Source organism: Eretmochelys imbricata, chromosome 7 (genome assembly GCF_965152235.1).
Source record: "Eretmochelys imbricata isolate rEreImb1 chromosome 7, rEreImb1.hap1, whole genome shotgun sequence".
In the NCBI taxonomy this organism is placed as follows: Eukaryota; Metazoa; Chordata; order Testudines; family Cheloniidae; genus Eretmochelys; species Eretmochelys imbricata.
The window spans coordinates 106,057,272-106,082,824 of NC_135578.1; the positions used below are offsets into that span (position 1 = coordinate 106,057,272).

General features: G+C 42.5%; 1 protein-coding gene across 1 annotated transcript in view; it reads right to left on the reverse strand.

Moving 5' to 3' along the window:
* Nucleotides 1-25,553, reverse strand: part of DMBT1 (deleted in malignant brain tumors 1) — a 135,379-nt gene that overhangs the window by 737 nt on the left and 109,089 nt on the right. Inside the window, 6 exon segments of the mRNA XM_077822858.1 lie at nucleotides 232-623; nucleotides 8,851-9,047; nucleotides 14,981-15,022; nucleotides 20,557-20,667; nucleotides 21,633-21,743; nucleotides 22,930-23,040. Coding sequence (XP_077678984.1) covers nucleotides 232-623; nucleotides 8,851-9,047; nucleotides 14,981-15,022; nucleotides 20,557-20,667; nucleotides 21,633-21,743; nucleotides 22,930-23,040 — 964 coding nt within the window.

Here is a 25,553-nt window from a genome sequence, read left to right on the forward strand (position 1 = left end):
TACATGGGATTATATGTAATCCACACTATGAAAAGTGTGATTCTTTGTTCCTTTTAATGGCTGGTTTATGCAAAAGGCTACTGCAGCTAGCTAATACATACATTCCTTTACCTCAAAATGGTAGAGGCTTTTAGGTCGGTGAGGCCGAGGTTCAAACCCTGCTGTTGTCCCCTATGAGGTCAGTTACATTTAAAAAATCATTTTAAACTGTGAGTTCAATATTTTCCTTACCCTCTCTTGATTAAATCGTATTTCACAGTTGTAAAGTCATAGGAATCAGGAGATGCTACACATGTGTCTATAAACAACATCAAATTTGGATCAGGGCTGTAGAGAGTGGCTTGAATGTATAAGTCCTGGTTTAGGCCAACAAAGTTTGGGAAATCATTCACGGGGCTTGAAAAAGATGGTGATTCATAAAAGGAAAGTTTCACATTGAATCATCCATACTGAGTTTCATCAGTTTCTAAAGAGTCAGACTCGTTAACTATGTGCATGATGTCTATCATGCTCTGGTCCATTCTGCAGGTGAAATGTAACTGAGGACTCTTTGCCCTGGTGATGAAATTACCAGAAGTGGATGCTCTGACTGTGTTGGAATAGTTGATAGTCCCATTACGTACCTGTTAAAACATTAAATAAAATACACAGTACAGTGCTTCAAAGGTCTTGTTGAAATATTACAACCTAGATAGCTGTAATGCACTACAAGTTATCCAAAAGTCAGATGAGCCAGCAGTGAATTGTTTGAGTACAGGTGAAAAAGTGGTTTCAGCTTGAATATTTTTAGATGGCCTTTTATGCTAGATCAGCAGTTCTCAAACTGTGGGTCGGGACCCCAAAGTGGGTCATGACCCCATTTTAATTGGGTATCCAGGGTTGGTGTTAGACTTGCTGGGTGGTAGGGCTCAGGTTACAGGCCCTGCTGCCTGGGAGTGAAGCCCTTGGGCTTTGGCCGCTCCCAGCCCAGGGCAGTGAGGCTTGGGCTCCCCCACAAGATGGTGGGGTTCAGGTGAGCTCAGGCTTTGGTTCCCCCATGTTGGGGTCGTGTAGTAATTTTTGTTGTCAGAAGGGGGTCACGGTGCAATGAAGTTTGAGAACTCCTGTGCTAGATCATTGGTCTTGCATGGAATTAACAGAGGGAAAATTTAGTCTGAATATCAAGAAAAAATGTCTTGATGGTAAAATGTATTAGGGTATGCCTCTTGAGTCTTGTGAAGGAAGACCCATTGTGTGGAATATTTAAACTAGACTGGGCAAAACACTGGAAAAAATACTGTAGGAGACAAGTGTGCCCAGGACGAGAGATGGACTGAATGATCTAATATGCATTTCTCATCTGTAACTTCTGTTGGTCTTTCTAGGTCAAAGAAGGGTGGGAGGTTTTAATCTGTTGGTATGTTTTGGCCATAATTTAGTTTCCATTTTCTTCAACATGGTGTGAAGCCACTATTGTGTTGATTGGACATAAAAATGGAGGTGGGATGCCTAATGCAACAGATCTTACACGTACAGGACTCCAAATGATCTCAGTGGGAATCTTGCATGATTAATGTCTGCAGGTTTGAACCTGGTGTCAGCATAGGAAGGTAGATAGGGAAGTAGCTATATGGGTCCTCAGTGGTGTGAGCTCACAGACAACCTAACAAAAGATAGGCCAGCCATGGTATCTATATGTATGTTGTAATGGGATCACAATTTTCTTGATGAACTGTGGCAGCCATTGTGCCTAGAATTCTTATATGCCCTACTGTACTCTTCCAGCAGTTGTATGGTGCTGCACATAAGATGATACTCTGTGTACTGGACCTTTGGGAACTTTGGTGAATCTCATGATTTTCTTTGCTAGGTACTGCAGTGGGAGAAATCCAGCACAAGGCTAGGCATCTCGTTCTCTTTTAACTCAAGAAAACAGGATTTCTAAAGTGTCCAGGCCCAAGTGCATTATTGAACATGACACATACTGCTTCCACAGAACAAAGGAAAAGACATTGTCAAAAATATGCAACGTAGTTATAGTCATGTTGGTCCCAGAATATTAGAGAGACAAGGTGGGTGAAGTAATATCTTTTATTGAACCAAGTTCAGTGAAGAGCTCTGTGTGGCTCGAAAGCTTTTCTCTCTCACCAACAGAAGTTGGTCCGATAAAAGATATTATCTCACCCACCTTCTCTCTTTAATTGTCCAAAATAAGCAGCCAGCACCCTACCCAATCCTTAAACCATCCAGAACCCAACAAATCCTAAAGCAAAAATGTGGGGAAAGGAAGTCTGAGTGTGCTTCCCCTAAAGTCAGTAGTTTAGCCACAAATTTCATCTGGATCAGGACTGGACCCTTGAATGTTTCCTTTGAGTTATGTTTACAATAAACTTATTTCTGTGTAGGTGTGTTAGTGGTGCTTCTATGCCTAATTTATAGAGGATATGTCTATCACAAAGCTGGCTAAGGAACTTTGGCTCTTTAGCTCCAGTTGTAGCTGCTCGTTTTTTCAGCTCCAGAGGTCCCCAGATCAATCCCCCAAGTGTTGGATCTCACAAAACTACATGGTGATATAAATATTACAGTGTTTTCTTCCCATTGAGAATCTTTTAGGAATCTTAAAAGCACTCTCCTTACAGTGTGTATGATAACACCCATTTTTTCATGTTCTCTGTGTATATAAATCTCCTCACTGTATTTTCCACTGAATGCATCCGATGAAATGAGCTATAGCTCACGAAAGCTTATGCTCAAATAAATTGGTTAGTCTCTAAGGTGCCACTAGTACTCCTTTTCTTTTTGCGACTACAGACTAACACGGCTGCTACTCTGAAACTTAAAAGCACAGAGTTATTCTGACAACTTTTCATTACTAAGTAATTTTAACAAGTTATTTTGATATACAGTATTTTCAGATGTAAACTCTTACCTCACTTTTTGTACCACAGCCATCATAAGGTATATGGAATATAACATGGGATTTTGTAACCATAGGTCTACAAGCTGGGTCATTCAAGTGAACATTCCATGAAAAATAGCCTTTTGACCTGATATAGGCTCTTCTAATTACTGCACGCATGTAATCTGGCAGACATGTAAGTGTCACTAGATGAGAAATTTTGAATATCAGTAAACAATATTGAAGCATGTATAAAAATCCAGTAGTTATTAAAATGCTACTATATATTATGTTCACATCACTGGCAAGCAATTAGCCTCACAGAATGTTAACTAGCCTGGAAATAACAGCTGAGTGGAGAGAAAATGAATTTGCCCTTTCTTTATTGCTAAGATTGACACAACTGAAAGTTCACTTCCCCAGCCTATCTCCCTTATGGAATTAATACTGAGGTTACATAAATTAGTTTGATTCCACAGTTATTTATGCTGCCTAACAGGGAGAGCTCAGAGTTAGGCCACAGCAATAACCCAGTGATCTGCATTTTGTGATTCTTGGCTCAGACACCTGCTCCAGCGAGGTGCAGTGAACAGGGGTTCAATTAACTGGCCTACTAATGCATATGAAGACCACTCTATAAATGCAGACTTAGCTTAATGATAAAATATACAAGTGCAGACTGGCTCCTTCTCTCCATGCACGCTGCCAGAACACAGCTCTTCTACTAGAGCAACATGCTATTACCAAAATCTGTAGAGCTTGAGCCATTGCTTTAAACATGTTGTGACTCAGTTTAATGGGACAATCTGCATCCCTCTTTGGCTTCACCATTGTCTTCAGATGTCTATCACATTTCCTTCTCTGATGGATCTCAAAACGTTTTACTCTTTTCTCCTACTTTCCTCCCTTTCTTGATTGGTTCCTGGAGGGTTTGTGACCCCCTTTCCACTCCTTGGCCATCCTCCATGACAACGCTTCTCTGAAGTTCCCTAACAATGAAGATTCTTTTCTGTTGGAGTTCAGCATATCTGCCACCTTACTGTTGGTCTCTGACACTGCAACATTTAAAGTCTGCATTGTCTGGGGCTGTGTACCACAGTGAGTACTGGGACCACAGAATATTTGGAATTTTAAAACTGTATTACTGGGTCACACTGGAAAGTCACCCATCGCTCATGGGCTCCAACAGCCTCCAAGGCAGTGAGTGACCATCAGGAAAAGCCACGATGGTCCAAATATGCCTAACAGGTGCAATAGACACCAAATAAAATGGCCTAATCAGGCTTTCCCAACTAGTTTCTCTTATCCAAGCTTGCAGTACAGTAGTAAAAGAAGGATGAGAAAATATTACCAGGTGTCTTGGGTGCTTCAGTATTATCAGGAGGAGCTATGCAAGAAGATAACAAAAGGCAAAAATTAAGGATAGTTCATGAAGCTTCATGCATTATTTATTATTATGATTATAGCATAATCAATTAACATACGGAGTAAGCAATTAAATTAAAAAGGATTTTGAAAATATTAATAGAAAATGTTCTGATGAATAGAGCTGCCATTTACCATCAGTTTTCAAAGACTAATCTAATGAAAAAAAATCCCTGCTTGAAATTGAAAAGGGGAATTACTATTATTTTAAATGGGAAGAAGATTAAGCTCTTTGTGTATATCTGCATGGACAGGTAGTTGCATGCTCAAATACTTATTTTGCAGCTGGAGAAGAGTTTCCATGTTCCATTAACTGTTTGCACACAAGTGCTCATATTTTGTAGTTACAACCAAGATGCCTTTTTAAAACGTGTGGCCCACTGGGCAAGGAGACCCCAGCACATTAAGCATTTGGTGGGTTGTATAATCTGAATGGTGCACTGAACTTGGAAATACATATTAGTTCAAAAAATGAGCAAACACTGCAGTGATCTACGTCTTAGGGAAACCTAACCCAGAGTCTGAGACAAAGCCCGCTGAAGTACCGGAACATATTACACTGGCATTTTCTTGATGGCCACAGTTATGTCTATGCACGACCAAAGATTCATCTCCCTTGCATTGCACATCATCCAGGAGGATACTTCCTGAGCCTTCACCATAATGGGCACTAACTGGGGCTGAAATAACCAGTCCACACCCAAGCTGCCTGCACACAATATCTGTGTCTTTTGTATCCCAGCCATCATCACAGATTGTTCTCCAGCTTTCATTGTAAGGGACTTCAATGCAACCTGAACACCCGCCCTCTTTGCTCACCAGTGGCAGCGACGTGGTTTGGAAAAGCAGGGAAATTAATTTTCAAAACTAGAGGAAACCATCACTATGTTTCTGATTTAGGCTTCTATCTTGTCATTGATCCACGCATAATACATCCACCGAGGTCTCTGGCTCTCTTGGGGGCAGATACAGGGTATATGAGACTTTTATTATGCAATACTAAAAGAAAACATGACCAGTACCATAGTATGGAATACATTGAAGTTTAAAGATTTACAGTGAAATCCTGGCCCCATGGATGTCTGTGGCAAATCTTCCATTGACATCAGCAGGGTCAGAAACCCCTTGTTTCTAATATGTATCGTGTGGCACAGAAAATGGACAAAAGTTTGGGGGTGGAGTTTTTATTTTATTCCATCTGGCTCTAGGATGACATATGGCTCCAAATATGTAATGGTTTATTTTCTTCTCAGGTTGTTGTGATTAATATAGTTTGGCCAAAACACATATCACCTTCTCCAAAACTGTACTCAAGTTAAAGCTTAGCAGATTTCTGGGAATGTCAGACAAAAGCCTTTTTCCTTTAATATCCATTTTTGTCAGCTGGGACATTCAAACAGTAAGTCAGTGGAGCCAGCTTTGAGAACACTAGTAGTATTTAAAAGGAAATACATTGGAGCAAACAAATAACTACAATAAAATGAATTAATAAATACCCGTTGCTCCTGATGCCATGTAATGGTCAGAGACTGACAAAGATGAGAGAAAATGAAGGCACAGTTTAGTAATAGTCAAGGAATCTGTAAACTAGATACACTTTTCTTAGCTGAAGCAAGGAAGCACAGTGGGCTACAGTGCTAGTCCAAATAATGTCTTAGATTAATTAATTAATTACAATGGCTTAGGTGGTCTCATTATATTTATACAATATGATTGTGGTTCCCTAATAACATTTGGGGCCATAGTTATTCCCTGGTGATGGTAAACTGATCAGCAGTATGTGTGTCATGTTGCAAACTCCCCACAACACTGATCCACCAGGAGCCTGCTCAGGGGGACAGGACACCAACAGATCAACGGGGAGATGCACTAATTCTGAAGGTATCCACTCTCTGTGCCAATCACCCCTCCTCCCTCCACTCAAATGGGTATAAACTGAAAGGCCCATGTTGGTGGCAGTGAATCTGGCACTCAGTAGGCATAGCAGTTCACTGATAAACTGAATTTCTGTACCTATTTTTTTTAATTTAAGATAAAATGATTAAATTTGATAGGGAAGGTACCATGGATACCATACACAGGGACATACACAGGTGTGTTCACACCATTATTTGTAGTGGGACTAGAAAATGAGCTGACCCCAGAGTAATTTTCTGCTGAACAAACAGAAAAGAAAGCCAGATTAAAATATTTTATTTGCTTCTGCAGATATCTGCTATATCCATTGAATACAGGTGTATATGTATTCAAGTGGAAATGAAAATTCAGCAAATCCACTGTGAATTTAAGGGCTACCCTTCAAATAGGCATGTAAACATGGATCACATGTTGAAAAAAACATTCTGTAAGGCAAGAATGACAAAAGACTTACTAGTGGTACTCATCTGCTGTGTGGTAGGGAGTACAGCTGGCAATTCAAAAAGAAGATGACAACATGAAAGTAGCATGTTTATTAAAGAGACATTGAAATGAACTTTATGAGTTACTGGAGAAAGGAAAGACATAATCTAGAACATCATCCCTGAAAGAGAGATAGAGGGAAAATACATACTAAACTACAAATTTAACTGAGACTCAGTTAGTGCTAACACCAAGGCTGTCCTAAGATAAGCAAGACATTCAAAAGGAAAGTCTGGATATATCTATGTGAGAAAGGCACCTCAAAGTCTTCAGTGGTACTTGAACTTTTGCAGCACATCCGGAGTAGGGATTTGTACCAGTGCTGCTAAATGAATAGCTAAAAAGAAATCTCTCCAGTATAGATTAGGGTTGAGAGGAATTTGAAAAGGAGACAACACCAGAATAATTTCCCACTGTCAGATTAGTAAGGAAACCAGAGTAGAGCACTATGGATTTACTATGGAGTGTAGGCAAGTTTACGTAACCCACTGGAGATAGGAATCAAGTACACACACTGTGAAATTACAAGTCTGTCTTCAAATAGGCAAGGAAACAGAAATACTATTCTCTCACTTACTTGTGGTACTGGGCTCTTGTGTGATAGGTGGAGGAGTTAGTACTACAGAAAGAAAATGAAAGACAACATTAAATAGTTTATGCAACACACACACAAATGTTATCAGTTGCTGGACAAGATAAAGTACAATTATATGTGGGATGAGCTATTACAATGAAACAGCTCATTGCTGTTGTGGGGAAACCAATGGGATGGGGAGCTGGAGGGAGGAAATTACCACCTTCCTCTTATACAGTTCAATTCACATTTTTCCATTAGGAGCAGGATTTGCCCATTCCTCCGTGCAGAAAAATTGAAGGCTTAGTTCCAAACCTTGCAGTCTGCATCCAGTCTTATGGAAGCAGACATCACTGGAGCTCACAAATTTCTGTATGGATGTAGTGGGGCAGATCCCTGCCTCCCATCTGGAAAGAATTAAAGCTGTCTTCTGGGCACAATCACCCTCAATGCAACACACCTATAAGGCTTGTCAGGCCTCAAGATGGGTGGACCCTTAAAAAGGAGGATTCTTGCTCCGGCCAGCAGGACTGCAAGTCAGAGCTCCCTGTCCCCTGGAAGAAGGGACTCCTGACTGAAAAACTGCTTGAGAGCCTTGGCCTCCCAGGCTCCCTCAGAAAATAGAAGGACCTGGTAGTGAGACCGTTTGGTACAAAGCACAGCTTGCACTGGTGCAGCTCATCTAAACTAAGAATTTTCACTTGTAGTTGCTTACGGCAATGACTTACCCCCTCCAGTATAGACAAGGGCTCAGAAGGATGGGAAAAGGAGCCAACTATGAAATAATTGTCTACTGTAAAAATAGTAAGGAAGTCAGAGAAGAGGAAAATGGCTTTACTTCTGCAGACAACTTCTCTTTCTGTGGGAATACAGGTAATTTCTGTAAAGCAGTGGAGACAGGAATCGAGAACAGCCTGTGCAATAATAGGCCACTCTTTAAATTGGAATACAAACTTACGTGTAGTAATGGGCACTTGAGTTGTAGGGGAAGAAGCTGGTAAATAAATAAAGAAAAGAAAAGCCAAAATTCAATACTTTACAAAAGAGATGTTTGAATAAACTTGGAGTTACTGGCGAAAGTAAAGTAAAATTACATCTGACGTGCTATTGCAGTAAGCTAGATCACTTGCTGCTGTGGGGAAAACAATGTGATGAGGATCTGGAAGGGGAAAAGTACCTCTTCATTTCTTGCCATTTAATTTCCCCTTGCAGAAGAACCAAAGGTTCAGCTGCAAACCCTGCAGAACAAATAGGATTTTATGGAAGCAGAGATTAGTGGAGCTCGCAGGCCTCTGTATGGACTATTTGGTAACACGGTACCCAGGGCACATTGGAGTCACGTTGCCATGAGTTTCCTTGCCTGTAGTTATCCCTGGGATCCCCTATAACAATGAGTTTCCCACTTGGAAAGTTTGAATTTAATGCTCCTAAAATACAATTCATGTTAAAAAAATAATAGAAATCGAGTACCTGAGCAGATGACACTGGCGTCCTCATGGTGGGCACATTTATGTGTGCCCCAACCCTGGTGTGAGCACTGCCACAGAGAGGATTCATTCCCTCTGCACTGCACCTCATCCAGGAGAACACTTCCAGAGCCTTCACCAAACCGGGCATTCATGGCCTGGCCACACCCAAGCTGTCTGCATACAATCTCTGCATCGTTTGTGTCCCAGGCATCATCACAGACTGTTCCCCAGCTTCCACTGTAATGGACTTCAACACGACTGGAACACCCGTCCTGTCCATTCACCAGTCTCAGTGATGTATCTTGAAAAAGCACAGGAAACAATATTTTTAATGTTAACACAATTACCTTGTTTTCAATTCATGCATTCCAGGGGATCCTCCAGTGTCCAGATGGGACTGTGCGCCCTGCTACATTCCCTCATGGGTGGGTGCAGCATTTTCTCCTCTGTACGGCCAGCCCCCTCCGCTGTCCAATGTGTGTGGATGCAGAGCCATGGTCCTAACTTTCCCTGTGCCACCCCTTTGGGGTGTCATGTACCCACTAAGTGCATTAAGTCGGCAGAGTGCATACTCACTACCATGGCTAGCATCGACTTACAGAGCGGTGCACTGTGGATAGCTATCCCACAGTTCCCACAGTCTCTGCTGCCCATTGGAATTCTGGGTTAAGCTCCCAATGCCTGATTGGGCAAAAACATTGTCACGGGTGTGTTTTGGGTACATGTCATCAGTCACCCCTCCTTCTGTGAAAGCAATGGCAGACAATCATTTCACGCCTTTTTTCCTGGATTACCCATGCAGACGCCATACCACAGAAGCATGGAGCCTGCTCAGCTCACCATCACCGCTGCTGTTGTGGGCAAGTCTACTGTGGGGGCTGCTGTGATCCAAGTAGCCAGTGCAATCATTGACGTTCTGTTATCAAGGGTAATGACTCTGGGAAATGTGTGGGCCTTTTTAGATTTTAGATGCATCATGTTCCTGTCCTTTGTTGCTGGTGAAGAAGTCTTGCAGCCATACATTCCAGTCCGGTCGGCGCTGTAACACCCCATAGCACTTCTGTGGTTGACACACGTAGCAGCTCCAGGGCTCTTGCTCTTTTGCCTTGGCCGAGGTACCTTGCCCTACCAGGACCTCCAAGCGTTCGACACAGAAGCACCTGCAGCAGCTGGCATTGCTATACAGCAGCAGCTCCTTGCCTTCGCAGCAGACAGTGCACTAGGACTGGTACCTGTCCTCATCGTACATGTAGAAAAGCTCCAGGAATCAATCTCTGCAAGTCTGACAAAGGCCCCCCTCAAACAGCGGGTGGAATGTGGCTGGGTTTTTTCTCCCGCACAATAAACAACTGTCTTCAAGGCTCCTGTTGTTGTTTGTGACTTTGGAAACCATTTGCTCTCTGCTTTGGTCCTCTTCCACTGGCTCCTTGCTGTTGTTGCAGAAGTTAGTTTTTAGCCGCTTGGCCGGGGGTTCTGGGAATGTCTTCCCTGCCCGGCTTTTAGCAACCTCCAGGGCATGGTGTATGGCTCGTCAATAGGAGACGAGCTTATTAAACGTGGAGTGGTTGAAATGCTGCCTAAAAGCCATCAGACCCACCAGCTTGTCTGCTGAAACCTCGGAGAACTTCCCATCCCCAAATCATTGCACCCAGCTCATTCCGGAGATTGCCTGACATTTGGACGTGATGATTGCAGGCCACCAGGAGAAGCCCTTGATCTTCCCCCACGTGAGCTTTCCCATCCTGGTATTCCACCGCTTCCCCTGCAACTCTCCTTTCCTGCCCACCAGCGACGAGCTCGGGGGATCCGTTCTGGTCCTCCTGGGTGCTGCTGGAAGACATGGTACTGCTGCTCTGGGAGGACTCCTTGGAATCCTCCTCAGTGAGGTCGATCAGGGGCGCCTGGACAGACATGGCCATCCTCCTCTTAGCGCACCGAATGGGAGCCAGAGACTCCAGGTCATTCTCTTCTTTAAGTTTTGTCTCATGAAGATTCAGTCCCACCTGGAATATCATGAGAGCTAGAGGCTTCTGCCTTGGGCTGCTCTCCCAGCCAGCAGCACCATGCGGTCGCACCTACCCCAGCCTACCCCTTACTCCCATGGCTCATGAAGCCTGGACAGTAGTAAGGAGCAGTTCAACTATAGGCTGAGCAAGTGCAGAATGGTTTCAGAGTAATAGCTGTGTTCATCTGTATTCGCAAAAAGAAAAGGAGTACTTGTGGCACCTTAGAGACTAACTAATTTATTTGAGCATAAGCTTTCGTGAGCTACAGCTCACTTCATCAGATGCAATGGTAGAATGTGCCTTTGGATATTTAAATGCTCGCTGGTGCAGTTTGCTGACTAGGTCAGACCACAGCGCAACCAACATTCCCATTGTTATTGCTGCTTGCTGTGTGCTCCATAATATCTGTGAGAGTAAGGGGGAAGATGTTGATGGTAGGGTGGGAGGTTGAGGCAAATCTCCTGTCATCCAATTTTGACCAACCAGACACCAGGGCGATCAGAAGAGCACAGCAAGGCACGCTGCGCATCAGAGAGGCTTTGAAAACCAGTTTCATGACTGGCCAGGCTTCAGTGTGACAGTTGTGTGTGTTTCTCCTTGATGCAAACCCGCCCTCTTTGCTGATTTTAATTCCCTGTAAACCAACCACCCTCCCCCCTTAAAAATAAAGTAACTATTGTTTAGAAACCATGCATTATTTCTTTATTAATTAAAAAAAAAAAGAGATAACGGACAAGGTAGCCTGGGTGGGGTGGGGGAGGAGGGAAGGACAAGGCCACATTGCTTATTGTAGCCACACTACAAATCAGACTGTTTGAATGACAGCCTTCTGTTGCTTGGGCCATCCTCTGGCGTGGAGTGCCTGGGTGCTTGGAGCCTCCCTCTGCCCCGCGTTCTTGGACATCTGGGTGAGGAGGCTATGGAGCATGGGGAGGAGGGTAGGCGGTTATACAGTGGATGCAGCTGGGGTCTGTGCTCTTATTGGCTTTCCTGCAGCTCCAACAGATGCTTCATAATGTCTGTTTGCTCCCCCAACAGACTCTTCATCATGTTCATTTGCTCCCCCATTAGCCTCAGCATCGCGTCCTGCCTCCACTCTTCGCGCTCACTTAATTCTTTCCTGGCCTCTGCCACTGGATGCCTCCATGCATTAAGCTGTGCCCTATCAGTGCGGGAGGACTGCATGAGCTCAGAAAACGTCATCGTGAGTGTGTTTTTTTCGCCTTCTAATCTGCGATAACCTCAGGGACTGAGATGATAGGGGGAGCGTAGAAACATTCTACGCTCTATGATTCTGTGGGGACTGCATGTTCACCTGTGCTGCTGAGTTCGCCACGCTGACCAAAGAGGAAATGAAATTCAAAAGTTCCCGGGGCTTTTCCTGTGTAGCTGGCTAGTGCATCAGAGTTCAAAGTGCTGTCCAGAGCGGTCACAATGGTGCACTCTAGGATAGCTCCCAGAGGCCAGTATCATCGATTTGTGTCTGCACTACCCCAAATTCAACCCAGTAAGGTCGATTTTAGCGCTGCTCCCCTCGTCGGGGAGGAGTACAGAAGTAAATTTTAAGAGCCCTTTAGGTCGACAGAACGAGGTTGGGTGTGTGGACGCAGTCATTTTTAAATCAACCTAATGCGGCTAACTTCGACCAAACCCCATAGTGTAGACCAGGGCTGAGACACAGTTAGTGCTAACACCAAGGCTATCCTAAGGTATGTCAGACATTTGAAAAGCAAAGTCTGGATATATCTATGTGAGTGTAAGCAGTGTCAGGATGAGCTCCACCCTGACATCTGGTGGTGAGGTGTGGAAAGTTGTGGAAAAGAACTTCAGGGGCCGATCTCATTTGCATAGGCACACCCACCCCGCCTAGAATGAGGCCATAGCTGCACAAATGGTCATTTTGGCTGCTGTGGGATCCCCAGTGTCTCTGTTATTGGGGCAGGAAGAATAAATTATTATTACCCTGATTATGGAACTGTGCTTGGAACTGTACTTGGCCTTTTGTTATGATGGAGGGACTCTCCATCACCTAAGTAGCACTCGCTAGGCAAGGGTCATGGGTTCCAAAACTGTGAATTGAGAGAGGTTGGGGATAAGTATTAGTGCTTGATGGTATGTGTCCCTTGGTGAGGGTCTTACATGCTAACTGCACTTCCTTCTCTCTTCACTGTGGAATATCAGAGCTAATTTTGATTCTATTAGGAGTCTAGTTACAGGCTGCTGAGCTCACTTTGGGCTAATGGTGTACCAGCACTGAGGCTCTCCTACTACAAGCTGAATTCACCTAAGAGCTGAAATCACTGAGCATTGTGTTAAGTAGTGGGGGAACCTGAAGATATATTGTGGAGCAGTTTGTGGGACGGCTGGAGCGCCTTGTGGACAGGCTGGTGGAGCAGTTCATAGGACAGTGGGAGCTGCTTGTGGGACGCGGAGCGGAGCAGTTCGTGGGACGGCGGGAGTTGCTTGTGGGCTACGGAGCCAAGCGAAGTAGTTCGTGGGGTGGCTGGCGGAGTGGAGCGAAGGCCTATGGAGCTGTGGGGTGGTCAGCTTCAGATCATGTAAGGTGCCCCTTACCTCTCTCTCCCCTCCCCCCACTCCACCCAGGTTGGGAGGTAAAGCTCTGCAGATAAAATTTTGAACTCTGGGGCTGCCCTGACCAGGGACAGAGACTTTTGGGTCATTGGACTTTTGGGACTTTGGGTGATTTGGGGTTGCTGGACTCAAGAACCAAAGGGAAAGTTCATGCCTCAATTTGCCCGGGGTGGGTTTTTTGCTCATGGGTTGTGTTATGAATCCTGTTGGTGGTGTTTCCCCAACATAATGCCACATTGTTTCTCTCTGTTATTGAAAGGCTTTTTGCTACACTCAGACTATGTGCTTGCGAGAGGGGAAGTATTGCCTCTTGTAGGCGCCCAGCGGGGGTGGTATATATTTGTCCCAGGTCACTGGGTGGGGGCTCGAGCCGGTTTGCATTGTGTTATTGGAATGGATCCCCTAGATATTGAACACAGCCCTTGTTGCTGCCAACTCTGACGGGCAGAAGGGTTACATGAGTAAGGCATTCCAGAGTCTTCAGTGGTTCTTGAACTTGTGCAGCACATCCAGAGTAGGGATTTGTACCAGTGCTGCTAAATGAATACCTACAAAACCTCTCCAGTGTAGATTAGGGTTTAGAGGAATTTGAAAAGAAGACAATACCAGAATAATTTCCCACTGTCAGATTAGTAAGGAAACCAGAGTAGAGCACTATGGGTTTTCTATGAAGGGTAGGCATGTTTATGTAAACCACTGGAGATAGGAATCAAGTAAACACACTGTTTTCACACCATTATTTGCAGTGGGACTAGAAAATGAGTTAGAAAAATCTGAAAATCTGAAAATCTGACCCCAGAGTAATTTTCTACTGAAAAAACAGAAAAGAAACCTAGATTAAAATATTTTATTTGCTTCTGCAGATATCTGCTATATCCATTAAATACATTTGTGTATGTATACAAGTGGAAATGAAAATTCAGGAAATCCACTGTGAATTTAAGGGCTACCCTTCAAACAGGCATGTAAACATGGATCACACATTGAAAAAAAATTCTGTAAGGCAAGAATGACAAAAGACTTACTAGTTGTACTGGTCTGCTGTGTGGTAGGGAGTACAGTTGGCAATACAAAAAGAAGATGACAAAATTAAAGTAGCATGTTTATTAAAGAGACATTGAAATGAACTTCATGAGTTACTGGAGAAAGGAAAGACATAATCTAGAACATCATCCCTGAAAGAGAGAGAGACAGAGAAAATACATACTAAACTACAAATTTAACTGAGACTCAGTTAGTGCTAACACCAAGGCTGTCCTAAGATAAGCAAGACATTCAAAAGGAAAGTCTGGATATATCTATGTGAGAAAGGCACCTCAAAGTCTTCAGTGGTACTTGAACTTTTGCAGCACATCCAGAGTAGAGATTTGTACCAATGCTGCTGAATGAATAGCTAAAAAAAAAAAATCTCTCCAGTGTAGATCAGGATTTAGAGGAATTTGAAAAGGAGACAACACCAGAATAATTTCCCACTGTCAGATTAGTAAGGAAACCAGAGTAGAGCACTATGGATTTAGTATGGAATGTAGGCATGTTTATGTAAACCACTGGAGACAGGAATCAAGTAAACACACTTTGAATTTACAGGTCTGTCTTCAAATAGGCAAGGAAACAGGAATACTATTCTCTCACTTACTTGTAGTACTGGGCTCTTGTGTGGTAGGTGGAGGAGTTGGTACTACAGAAAGAAAATGAAAGACAACATTAAATAGTTTATGCAACACACACACAAATGTTATGAGTTGCTGGAAAAAATAAAGTACAATTATATGTGGGATGAGCTATTACAATGAGACAGCTCATTGCTGCTGTGGGGAAACCAAAGGGATGGGGAGCTGGAGGCAGGAAATTACCACCTGTATCCCCGTCCTCTTATGCAATTCAATTCACATTTTTCCATTAGGAGCAGGATTTGCCCATTCCTCCGTGCAGAAAAAATTGAAGGCTTAGTTCCAAACCTTGCAGTTTGCATCCGGTCTTTTGGAATCAGACATCACTGGAGCTCACAAACGTCTGTATGGATGTAGTGGGGCAGATCCCTACCTCCCATCGGGAAAGAATTAAAGAGCTCTTCTGGGCACAATCATCCTCAGTGCAACACACCTGTAAGCCTTGTGAGGCCTCAAGATGGGTAGACCCTTAAAAAGGAGGATTCTTGCTCAGGCCAGCAGGACTGCAAGTCAGAGCTCCCTATCCCTTGGAAGAAGGGGTTCCTGACTGGAAAACTCCTTGAGAGCTTTGGCCACCCAGGCCCTCTCAGAAAAGAGAAGAACCTGTCTTCTTTGGCTTCCTAAGGGCCTAGGACTTTGTTTTTGTGGTCTTCAGAAGCCTATTGATTTTTTGTATGGATTACTTTAATGCCCCCTCAAAAGGGGGCCCTGATCCACAGAGATGGAGGGCTGCACCCCAGACTCTGAGACAGGAGCAGCACTCACCTTCTTCCGAGAGGGTCACTAGAGAGAAATAGCCTACTACAGTGGACTAATTGAAGCATTGGCTATGTGGCACCATGGATACATTGTATTTATGCTGCCATTCACTTCCTTGATTGTAGGTGGATATTGTGATATTATTAAGACTGCAAGGTTGATTATTTCTGATTTAATTATTAAATTATTTTCTACTAAAATATACTAACACAGTCCTTCAACATTACTACTAACCCACACACAGCTATTGAAAGTGATGGGAATGTGCAACTGATTTGATAAACACAAGCAGTGTTATGCCAATTCATCAGTTATCCGCATTGGTACATGCTCACTCAAGACCCGCCTCTGAAACCCTTACTCATGTTGAGCAGCACTCACTTAGGTGATTAGACTTGAGTGGGATTCTCTCAGGATGGAGTATTTTTATGAGGAAGGCATTTACTTGTCTTCAGTGGCACCACGAAAGGATGAATCCTTTTCAGCATGGTTAAGGGCTAAAGAAGCAGCCCCTCACTGTCAGATGTGAGTGGAAAGATTCTGATAATTATACTGAACCCAACTAATAGATAGCTGTTGTTTTGGATGCGGTGTGCTCTTCAGGAACTGGCCGGTACATGAAAGAAAATAAAAGCCCCGCGTTAGTATTTGTCACAATATTGTGCAAACAGGATAAAGGTTTTCACATCTGAAGAAAGGCAGCACATGAGGTTGGAGTGCTAGCCAGTCAGAACTTTGAGTCCACATTCAAATGATTACAATCCATTACATTATTATTAATTAATCAATCATAATAGCTTGGGAAATCTTATTATTTGACATTTTGTACAACATGAATTATGCTCTTTTCACTCTCTGGGGTCGTGGTCAATCTGTCTGGGATGTGGGGAAAAAAATACAAACCTCTGTGTGCAAGGAACCCGGAGCAAGCTAATGTAGCCTCAAATTTAGGAAGTGGCAGCTGAAGTGACAGCCCAGTGTGGACTGAACCAGGCTAACTGTGTTATGTGCGATTTACCCTCTGTGGCGGTCTCCCCTCCATGTGCCCAGAAAGGTGCATACAGATGCTACTGTGCCCATAGGAGTGTATCTGGTCCAGCAGTTCAGTCTAGCTCAGACTGATTTCAGTCTGGCAGGGAAGGAACAGGAAAGCTGTTTATTAACTCACAATTTGCTTGTTAGGAGTTAATAAAACACAACCCTAGCCTGTATCTGATGGGTTCCATGCAAGGTCTGTGCTTTGTGTCTCTGCCCTGTCCTCACTGGTGCTGCCTCAGCCATTACCTAACATGACAATTCCCGGCGACATGCACATGTGTGTTCACATTATGGTGGGAATAGGACACTTGAAAATGATTTAGGCCTACTTTCAAACCTGGCGTGAGACCGTTTGGTATACAGCACATGTTGCATTGGTGCAGCTCATCTAAACTAGGAATTTTCGCCAGTAGTTGCTTACGTAGTGGCACATCAGTGTAGACAAGGGCTTCGGAGGACTGAAAAAGGAGCCACCTATGGAATCATTCTCTACTGTCAAAATAGTATGGAAGCCAGAGAAGAAGAAAATGGCTTTACTTCTGCAGACATCTGCTCTTTCCATTGGAATGCAGGTATGTTTCTATAAAGCAGTGGAGACAGGAATCCAGTACGTGCCCTGTGGAATACTCTTTAAACTTACATGTAGTAATGAGCACCTGTGTGGTAGGCGAAGAAGCTGGTAAATAAATAAAGAAAACAAAAGCCAAAATTCAATACTTACAAAACAGATGTTTGAATAAACTTTCAGTTACTGGCGAAAATAAAATGAAATTACATCTGACATGTGCTCTTGCAGTAAGCTAGATCACTTGCTGCTGTGGGGAAAAAATGTGATGAGAGCCTGGAAGGGGGAAAGTACCTCTTCATTTCTTGCCATTTAATTTCCCCTTGCAGAAGAACCAATGGTTCAACTCCAAACCCTTCAGAGCACACAGGATTTTAGGGAAGCAGAGATTACTGGAGCTCACAGGCCTCTGTATGGACTATTGGGCAACATGGTACCCAGGGCACATTGCAGTCACGTTGCCATGTGCTTCCTTCCCTGTAGTTGCCCCTGGAATCGCCTATAAGGATGAGTATCCCACCTGGAGGATTGAATGTAATTCTGCTAAAATACAATTCATATGAAAATAATAGAAATCTGAGTACCTGAGCAGATGACACTGGCATCCTCATGGTGGCTGCAGTTATGTGTGCCCCACCTCAATGCAAGCACTGCAACAGAGAGGATTCATTCTCTCTGCACTGCATGTCATCCAGGAGAACACTTCCGGAGCCTCAACCAAACTGGGCATTCCTGGGGGTCTCAATCGCTTGCCCACATCCAAGCTGTCTGCACACAATCTCTGCATCATTTATGTCCCAGGCATCATCACAGACTGTTCCCAGCTTCCATTGTAACGGACTTCAACACGACCGGAACACCCATCCTGTCCATTCACCAGTCTCAGTGATAAGGAAATACCCCGTGTGGCTGAGGTTGTGTAATCTGAAAAGGCTGACAAGAGTCATAAGAGAAAATAAGGTTCTGTAGTAGCCACTAGAATCTGTTAGCTGGGTCAAGGTTTTATTTTTTATCATCAGAGAAAGGAAATTGATGGCCAGATTTTGTATTATGAACAGATTCTGCTGAACGTAGTTGAAAGAAGAGTCACTAGTAAGTCAGTAATGGTTCCTGGATTCTTTCCCTGGCCCCAAAGCCATTGGGCTGGGCCTGCCCTGTCAATGATCCTCAAGGTACTAGCCCCTAGTTGGGGATTACTGGAGTGCAATGCACTCTGGCTACATTCCTTCCTCTTCCCACCAGACACACTATCAGCACTCGGTTCTCTGGGGAGAGTGGCAAATAGGAGTTGTCTCTAAGTACTTGATACCTGTTGGTGTCTTCCCTTGACCACAGAAATACCCAGACGGTTTGTGAGCAATCAGATACGTTCTCCTGTACATATCTGGTGATCTGCATTTACTCTAAGACTTTGAATTATTAATCACAGCTGAAAATAATCAGTCTCTTTGATATTTATATAGTGCTATAGATGTGCACAGCACTTTATAAACAAGTTAAAAAAGATAAGTGAGGAATTTCCTCTGGACTCAAAAGAATTATTTAAAACACCATTTGACTGCTGTGAAACTAATGATACAAAACAAAAGATTGTATATTTGGTGGTGTGGGTGTCTTATAATAAATTAAGACTATTTGCTCTTTTCCTGTTTGTTCTGCATTTAACTAATATAACAACTCCAAGTGATTTAGATACTCCAGTACAGATCATCTATGGTGAAAGGATACCAGAAAATAAGATGGAAGAATTTGAAATGGAGGCAACTATAGGATAATATCCTACTGAAAATATCTAAAAGATGGCTGGACTGGGACAGAGTTTGTACTAATGTCTGCAGGTTTCTGATCTTTTGGGTTATATGTATGTATAAAGAACTGGAGACAAGGGGAGACATTTTCAAAAGCACCTAAGTGACTGAGGAGCTTAAGTTCCATTTGCAAAAGGGACTTAGGCACCTAGGAATCCATGGGTACATCTACAGGGCAAGCAGGATCCTGGGGCAGTGAGTTGGCCTTGTCTAAACTACAGGGGAAATTCGATCTAAGCTACACAATTTGAGTTACATGAATAGCATAACTCAAATCGACATAGCTTAGATCTACTTACCACGGGTCCACACTACATGATGTCAACGGGAGACACTCTCCTGTCAACTGCCCCAACTCTTCTCGATCTGGTGGAATACAGGAGTTGACAGGAGAGCAATTTGCGGTCGATTTAGCGGGTCTTCACTAGACCCGCTAAATCGATCGCCCATGCATCAATCATCACTCATGGATCCCCCGGTAAGCGTAGACAAGCCCTCAGAGCCCAGTGTAGACTCAGGCTTGTGGGGCTTGTGCCAGAGCACTAAAAATACCTGTGCAGACATTCGGGCTCAAGCTGGAGCTTCAACTGTGAAGCCGAGGGTACTGAAAATTGGAATTATTCTTCCAAGTCACTTAGATACTTTTGAAACTTTTACCCAAGTCTATGAAGTTCATTATGAAATTATAGGCTACTCTTTAAACTAACATTTAAAATGGATCAGGTGTAAAAGTTTAGCAAGGCAAAGCTAAGGAAATACTTTCAAGTTGTAATGGGCTTCTCTGTGGTAAATGGAGGAGCTGGTAACACAAAAAGAGAACAGAAAAAAATGAATAGGTGATGGAAGAAGGGCAGGAGCCAGGGGGAAGATAAGAGTGGGCAGGGAGCCAGGCACGATAGATGCAGGAAAAGGGACGTGGACAGTAGTCGAGGGGATAAATATTGAAGGAACAGGGAGAGACTGGGGCAGGGAAAGAGGCAGAAGGGTCTGAAAGCACTACAGCAAGTTCCCCTCTAGAGTGTGGAATGGTACCCATTATTCCTGAGCATTCTCAGCATTCTTCTGTTGTCTAGCAAATAGCTGTGAAACACGCTGACAAAGTGTGTGTCCTCATTTCCTCTAGTGGCAGTTCCACATAGAAGATTAAAGCCTAATAGTGCTACCACTTACTGCACTAGAGAAGTGATTAAAAGAAAAGTAAAAATTATCCATCTACATGGAAAGAATCATTTCTAAAATTTTGCATTTTTGGTTATGGCTGAGCTACTTTAGGAAGCATGAATGAATGGCATGTGGTCCTCCCTTTTTATTTAACTGTATAACGTATTACAGCATTTTTTAACATTATGTTCATGCTCTGATTGTTCCCTACCTTCATTAGGTGTAGTCAGTGATTCTGGGGTAGATATTGCTCCAGTGTTCTCTGGCATGAAAGTGGATGAAAAGGAGTGATCTCTTTCCAGTGTTGTGTAATCCACAGCTACTGTTAGAAAGATGAGGAAAGAAATTAAGAGAAAGAACTAGTCATGGCTCTGAGAACTGGGGGTATTGGTTAAAAGATTTAAATTTAATGTTTTGTGGAAAAATGAGTTAACACAGTAGCCTTCCGCTTGTGCAGATGTGGGTCAAAATTGTATTGTAAAGTTAATAATAAAGTCCTATAGAATTGAAATTAGGGAGCTTTTGTCATTGACATTGTTGGTTCAGGACTGGGTTCGTAAGGAGCAAAGGTGGAAGTGAGTTAAAAGAAATTAATTAAAGCAAGCAAAAATTCTGCATGGAAGAAAGCACGGACAATCATACCTCCACCAGCAGAGAAACCCATGTAGGCAATACACAGCATGGCTAGCCATGTCAATATTCAACTTTGCCTAAGCATTTGTGATAGTGAGAGCAACAATAGTCAATTTTCTGTAAGTTTCAGAGACAAGTGGTCTCTGGCTCAAAAGTGGATGAAGAGGAGCTATCTGTTTCTGGTGTCGTGTAATCTGCAGCGGCTGTCAGAAAGTTGAGGAAAAGAGACAAGATGCCCATTTCCACATCCAGCGGAAAACTTCCCTTTCTGAATTGTGATGTCATAATGCCAAATTATTTCCTTTCTTCTACATATTAAAGCGGTAATGCCTGAGATCTCTATGTGGCACCATACGTACTTACCAAATGCCTGAAACAATTCGATAATCTGGTTTGTAGGGATATATTAATAAACTCTTCGAAGTATAATTCTTGCATGTAATTTTTGTGGGCAGTAATGTCCTAATTCTATGTCTTTTATTTTTCATGCAAATATTATTACTAATATCATTTCTTAAATTTTATATTTTTGGTCATGGCTGAGCCTGTTTAGAAAGCATGACTGAATGGCATCTGGTCCTACTTATTTATTTAACTGTATAACTTATTCCAGCCTTTTTCTTACATTATGTTCACACTCTGATTGTCCCTTACCTTCATTAGCTGTAGTCAGTGATTCTGGGGTAGATATTGCCCCAGTGCTCTCTGGTGCGGAGGTGGATGAAAAGGAGTTAACTGTTTCCAGTGTTGTGTAACCCACAGCAGCTGTCAGAAAGACGAGGAAAGAAATTAATAGATAGAACTAGCATCTAGTAATAGCACCTAGAATTGGGGTGTTGTTTAAAAGATTTAGATTTCATGTTCTGTGGGGAAAAAAACCTTTTGCTTGTGGAGATGTGGGTCAAAGTTATATTTCAATGTTAATTACAAATTATTATTTGATTTGCAATTGGGGGACTTTTGTCATTGACAGCATTAGTTCAGGACTGGATTTTTAAGGGGCAAACCTAGAAGTTAATATTGTAAGCTTATGCTCATCTTCTTTACCACCTAACATTTCAAAACACTGCAAAACACTGCAAACATTTTATTCTCTTTTCAAAAGGGCCCTGTAACTTAAACAACAGGTAGTGATGTGGCTCCATTAGAAAATGTAAAAGCATAAACAATAACTATCTGCATTTTATTTGGCTGAGTCTCTTACTGCTAGAGATATTGGGAAAACTCCCATTTATGTTTAATATTTCTGTCCTGCTCATGCATTGTCCCCTTGGTGGATGATTGTCTCATGTTTAATTTACCAAAAAATAAAAAAATAAAAAAAAAATGCACCTTATACCGAGGTTAGAATGTTGTTTCTCACATTATATCTATAGATCTTTTGAAGATCAGTTGTGTATCTTCCTTTGTTTAGTCCTCTGCTAATATCACTTGATTTAGTGAGTTCAAAGAGGAACATTGAAAATTTAGGTAGGGAGTGATAGAAAAGAGATAGAATGAGAAGACACTTGGCTCCATTTCTGGAGGACTGGTGACACAGTAGTCATTTGGGAAGTGGCAGAAACCCAAAAGACTGCAGAAGTTAAGAAAGAAGGCTGCAAAAAAAAAAAAAAAAAATCTATCAGAAAGACATTTTAAAGTACATACCAGAAATTATTTAAATGTTTTGCCAGATTGTCCTGGGGTTCTGTAGCCAGTATGTATTAATGCGGAGCAATAAAAAAAAAAAAAAGAATTCTCAGTACTATAAACAGTCACTAATTAAAAAGCAATTAAAGAAAAGTAAAAATTATACTTGGAGAGAATAATTTCTAAAATTTTGCATTTTTGGTCACAGCTGAGCTACTTTAGAAAGCTTGACTGAATGGCATCTGATCCTGCCTATTTATTTAACAGTATAACTTATTCTAGCATTTTTCTTAGATTATGTTCACACTCCAATTTCCCTTACCTTCATTAGCTGTAGTCAGTGGTTGTGGGGTAGATATTGCCCCAGTGGTCTCTGGCGTGAAAGTGGATGAAGAGGAGCTATCTGTTTCTGGTGTCGTGTAATCTGCAGCGGCTGTCAGAAAGTTGAGGAAAAGAATGAATAGAGTGGGGTGCTGGTTAAAAGATTTAGATTTCATGTTTCTATTCTGAGTAGAGTTTCCTCTGTTTTTGTTTTCCCCCAAGGCTTCACTCTTCACTAAGTTATATTCATTCCACTACCAGTTCTCCACCTCTAACTAAGAACCCCTTGTAACAGGGTGGTGCTCTTGCTCTGTGGACCGGCACACTTAACATGTGTTCGTCCTAAAAGAGTAGGAGGTGCTGAGTGAGCCCTGCTATCTCACTGTTGCATGTGTAGCTGGTTAAACTCCATCTTGGATATGAGGGTGGGAGATCTAGAATGAGAGGGAGTGTCTCATGTTCAAAATGAAATGTAATGAAATATTTCAGTGAATAACTTCTGAAAATAAATGTTGATCACTAGGTTTTTCAGAAATAGTTTTGTTGCGAGGATTCAAAATCCATTAGTTTTGATACATCGGACCCAAGGAATCTTTCTTCTTTCATTGATTTGAATTATAGTATTCTAGAGTATGTAGGTTTAGAGACTTCTTTTACTTCCTTGTTCTTCTCACTAAAGGAGGGCAAACTAAGGTTGCATCTGAAAACATCTGAAGCCCATAGCTCGATAAAAATATGGAACTACTTTATGTGCGGTCTAATTTGTGTACTCACTTCTGTACCAGGAAAAATGACCACACTTACACATCACATCCAGCCAGAAGTCCAGAAGGAGGACAACTGTAATCAAAACAACACAGTATGCACATACAATTTTGGTAACAGGATGCCAAATTAGGTGCAAAATTACCTGCACACTTTTAAAAAAGGCCCTGGATGATTTGAAATACCAGGAAAATGTAGGCGAGTGACTCCTTTTTCCTGGAGAATTGATGCCTGAAGTGATTTGCAAGCTGGTATGAATAGACTCCTCAAAATATAACTGTTGCATGTAATTTGTGTGGGCAGTAATGTTCTATTTCAATAATCTTATAAATAATATTATTTCTTAAATTTTGCATTATTGGTCATGGTTGAGCCTCTTTAAAAGCATGACTTCATTGATTGTAGGTGGATATTGTGATATTATTAAGATTGCAAGGCTGATTTTTTTTATTTAATTGAATTATTTTCTACTAAACTATACTAACACAGAGCTTCAACATTACTACTAACCCACACACAGATATTGAAAGCAATGGGGATTTGCCACTGATTTGATAAACACAAGCAGTGTTATGCCAGTTTAACAGTTATCTGCCTCTGAAACCCTTACTCATGTTGAGCAGCACTCACTTAGGTGAGTAGACTAAAGTCGATTCTCTCAAGCAGGAGTATTTGTATGAGGAGAGGATCATCTTTAATGGGACCAATGAAGGACAAATCCTTTTCAGCTTGGTTAAGGGCTGAAGAAGCAGCCCCGCACTGTCAAATGAGAGTTGAAAGATTCTGATAATTATACTGAACCCAACTAAGAAATACCTGTTGATGCAGGAACTGGCCAGATACATGAAAGAAAATAAAAGCTCCACTTTAGTAGCTGTCACACTATTGTACAAACTGGGTAAAAGTTTTTCACATCTGAAGAAAGGCATCACATTAGGTTGGAGTGCTAATGTAAGACCAAGAGACCCTCGTTACCAGCGGGTGGGATCGAACCTGGGACCTCTAGAGCTAAGTGCATGAGCTAAAAGCCACATGACCCTTAGCTAAGGCTGTAGAACAGACTCATAAATCTCTAAGCGGTCTCAGTGCCACTAGAGGGGACAGAGAACCACACCCAGGTGGTGTGTGGGTTACATACTTTCCCTAGCTGAGGAAGTGCGTCCTGAGCTTCGGAGTCTTTCCAGCTGAAATCCCAGACGAGCCCCTACTTGGAACACCGACAGACCTCAGTCATCGGTGGGCGGGATTGAACCTGGGACCTCTAGAGCATGAACCTCCACTGCATGAGCTAAAAGCCACACAGCCCTTAGCTAAGGTTGTAGAGCAAACTCAATCATCTCCAAGTGGTCTTGGTGCTACTAGAGAGAACAGAGAATCACACCAAGGAGGTCTGTGGGTTACACTAGCTTATAAGAACTTTGCATCTGCATCCAAATCATGCCTTTATTTACATTATTATTAATTATTAAATCACAATAGTTTGGGAAATCCCATTATTTTACATTTTGTGCAACATGAATTATGCTCTTTTCACTCTCTGGAGTCATGGTCAATCTGTCTGGTGTGTGGGCAAAGTCATGCAAACCCCTCTCTGCGAGGAACCTGGAGCCAGCTGATGCAGCCTCAAAATTAGAAGTGACAGCCCGAGTGAGGGCTGAACCAAGCTAGACGTGTGATGCGCTGATTTACTCTCTGTGGCAGCCTCCCCTCCATGTGCCCAGAAAGGTGCATACAGATGCTACTGTGGCCATAGGAGTGTATCTGGCCTTAGGTGCACATAACAGTCACAGATAAATAAAAAAGACAGGTACAGCATTTCAGTCTTGTCACCAATATACACACCCAAATGACTGATTTCAG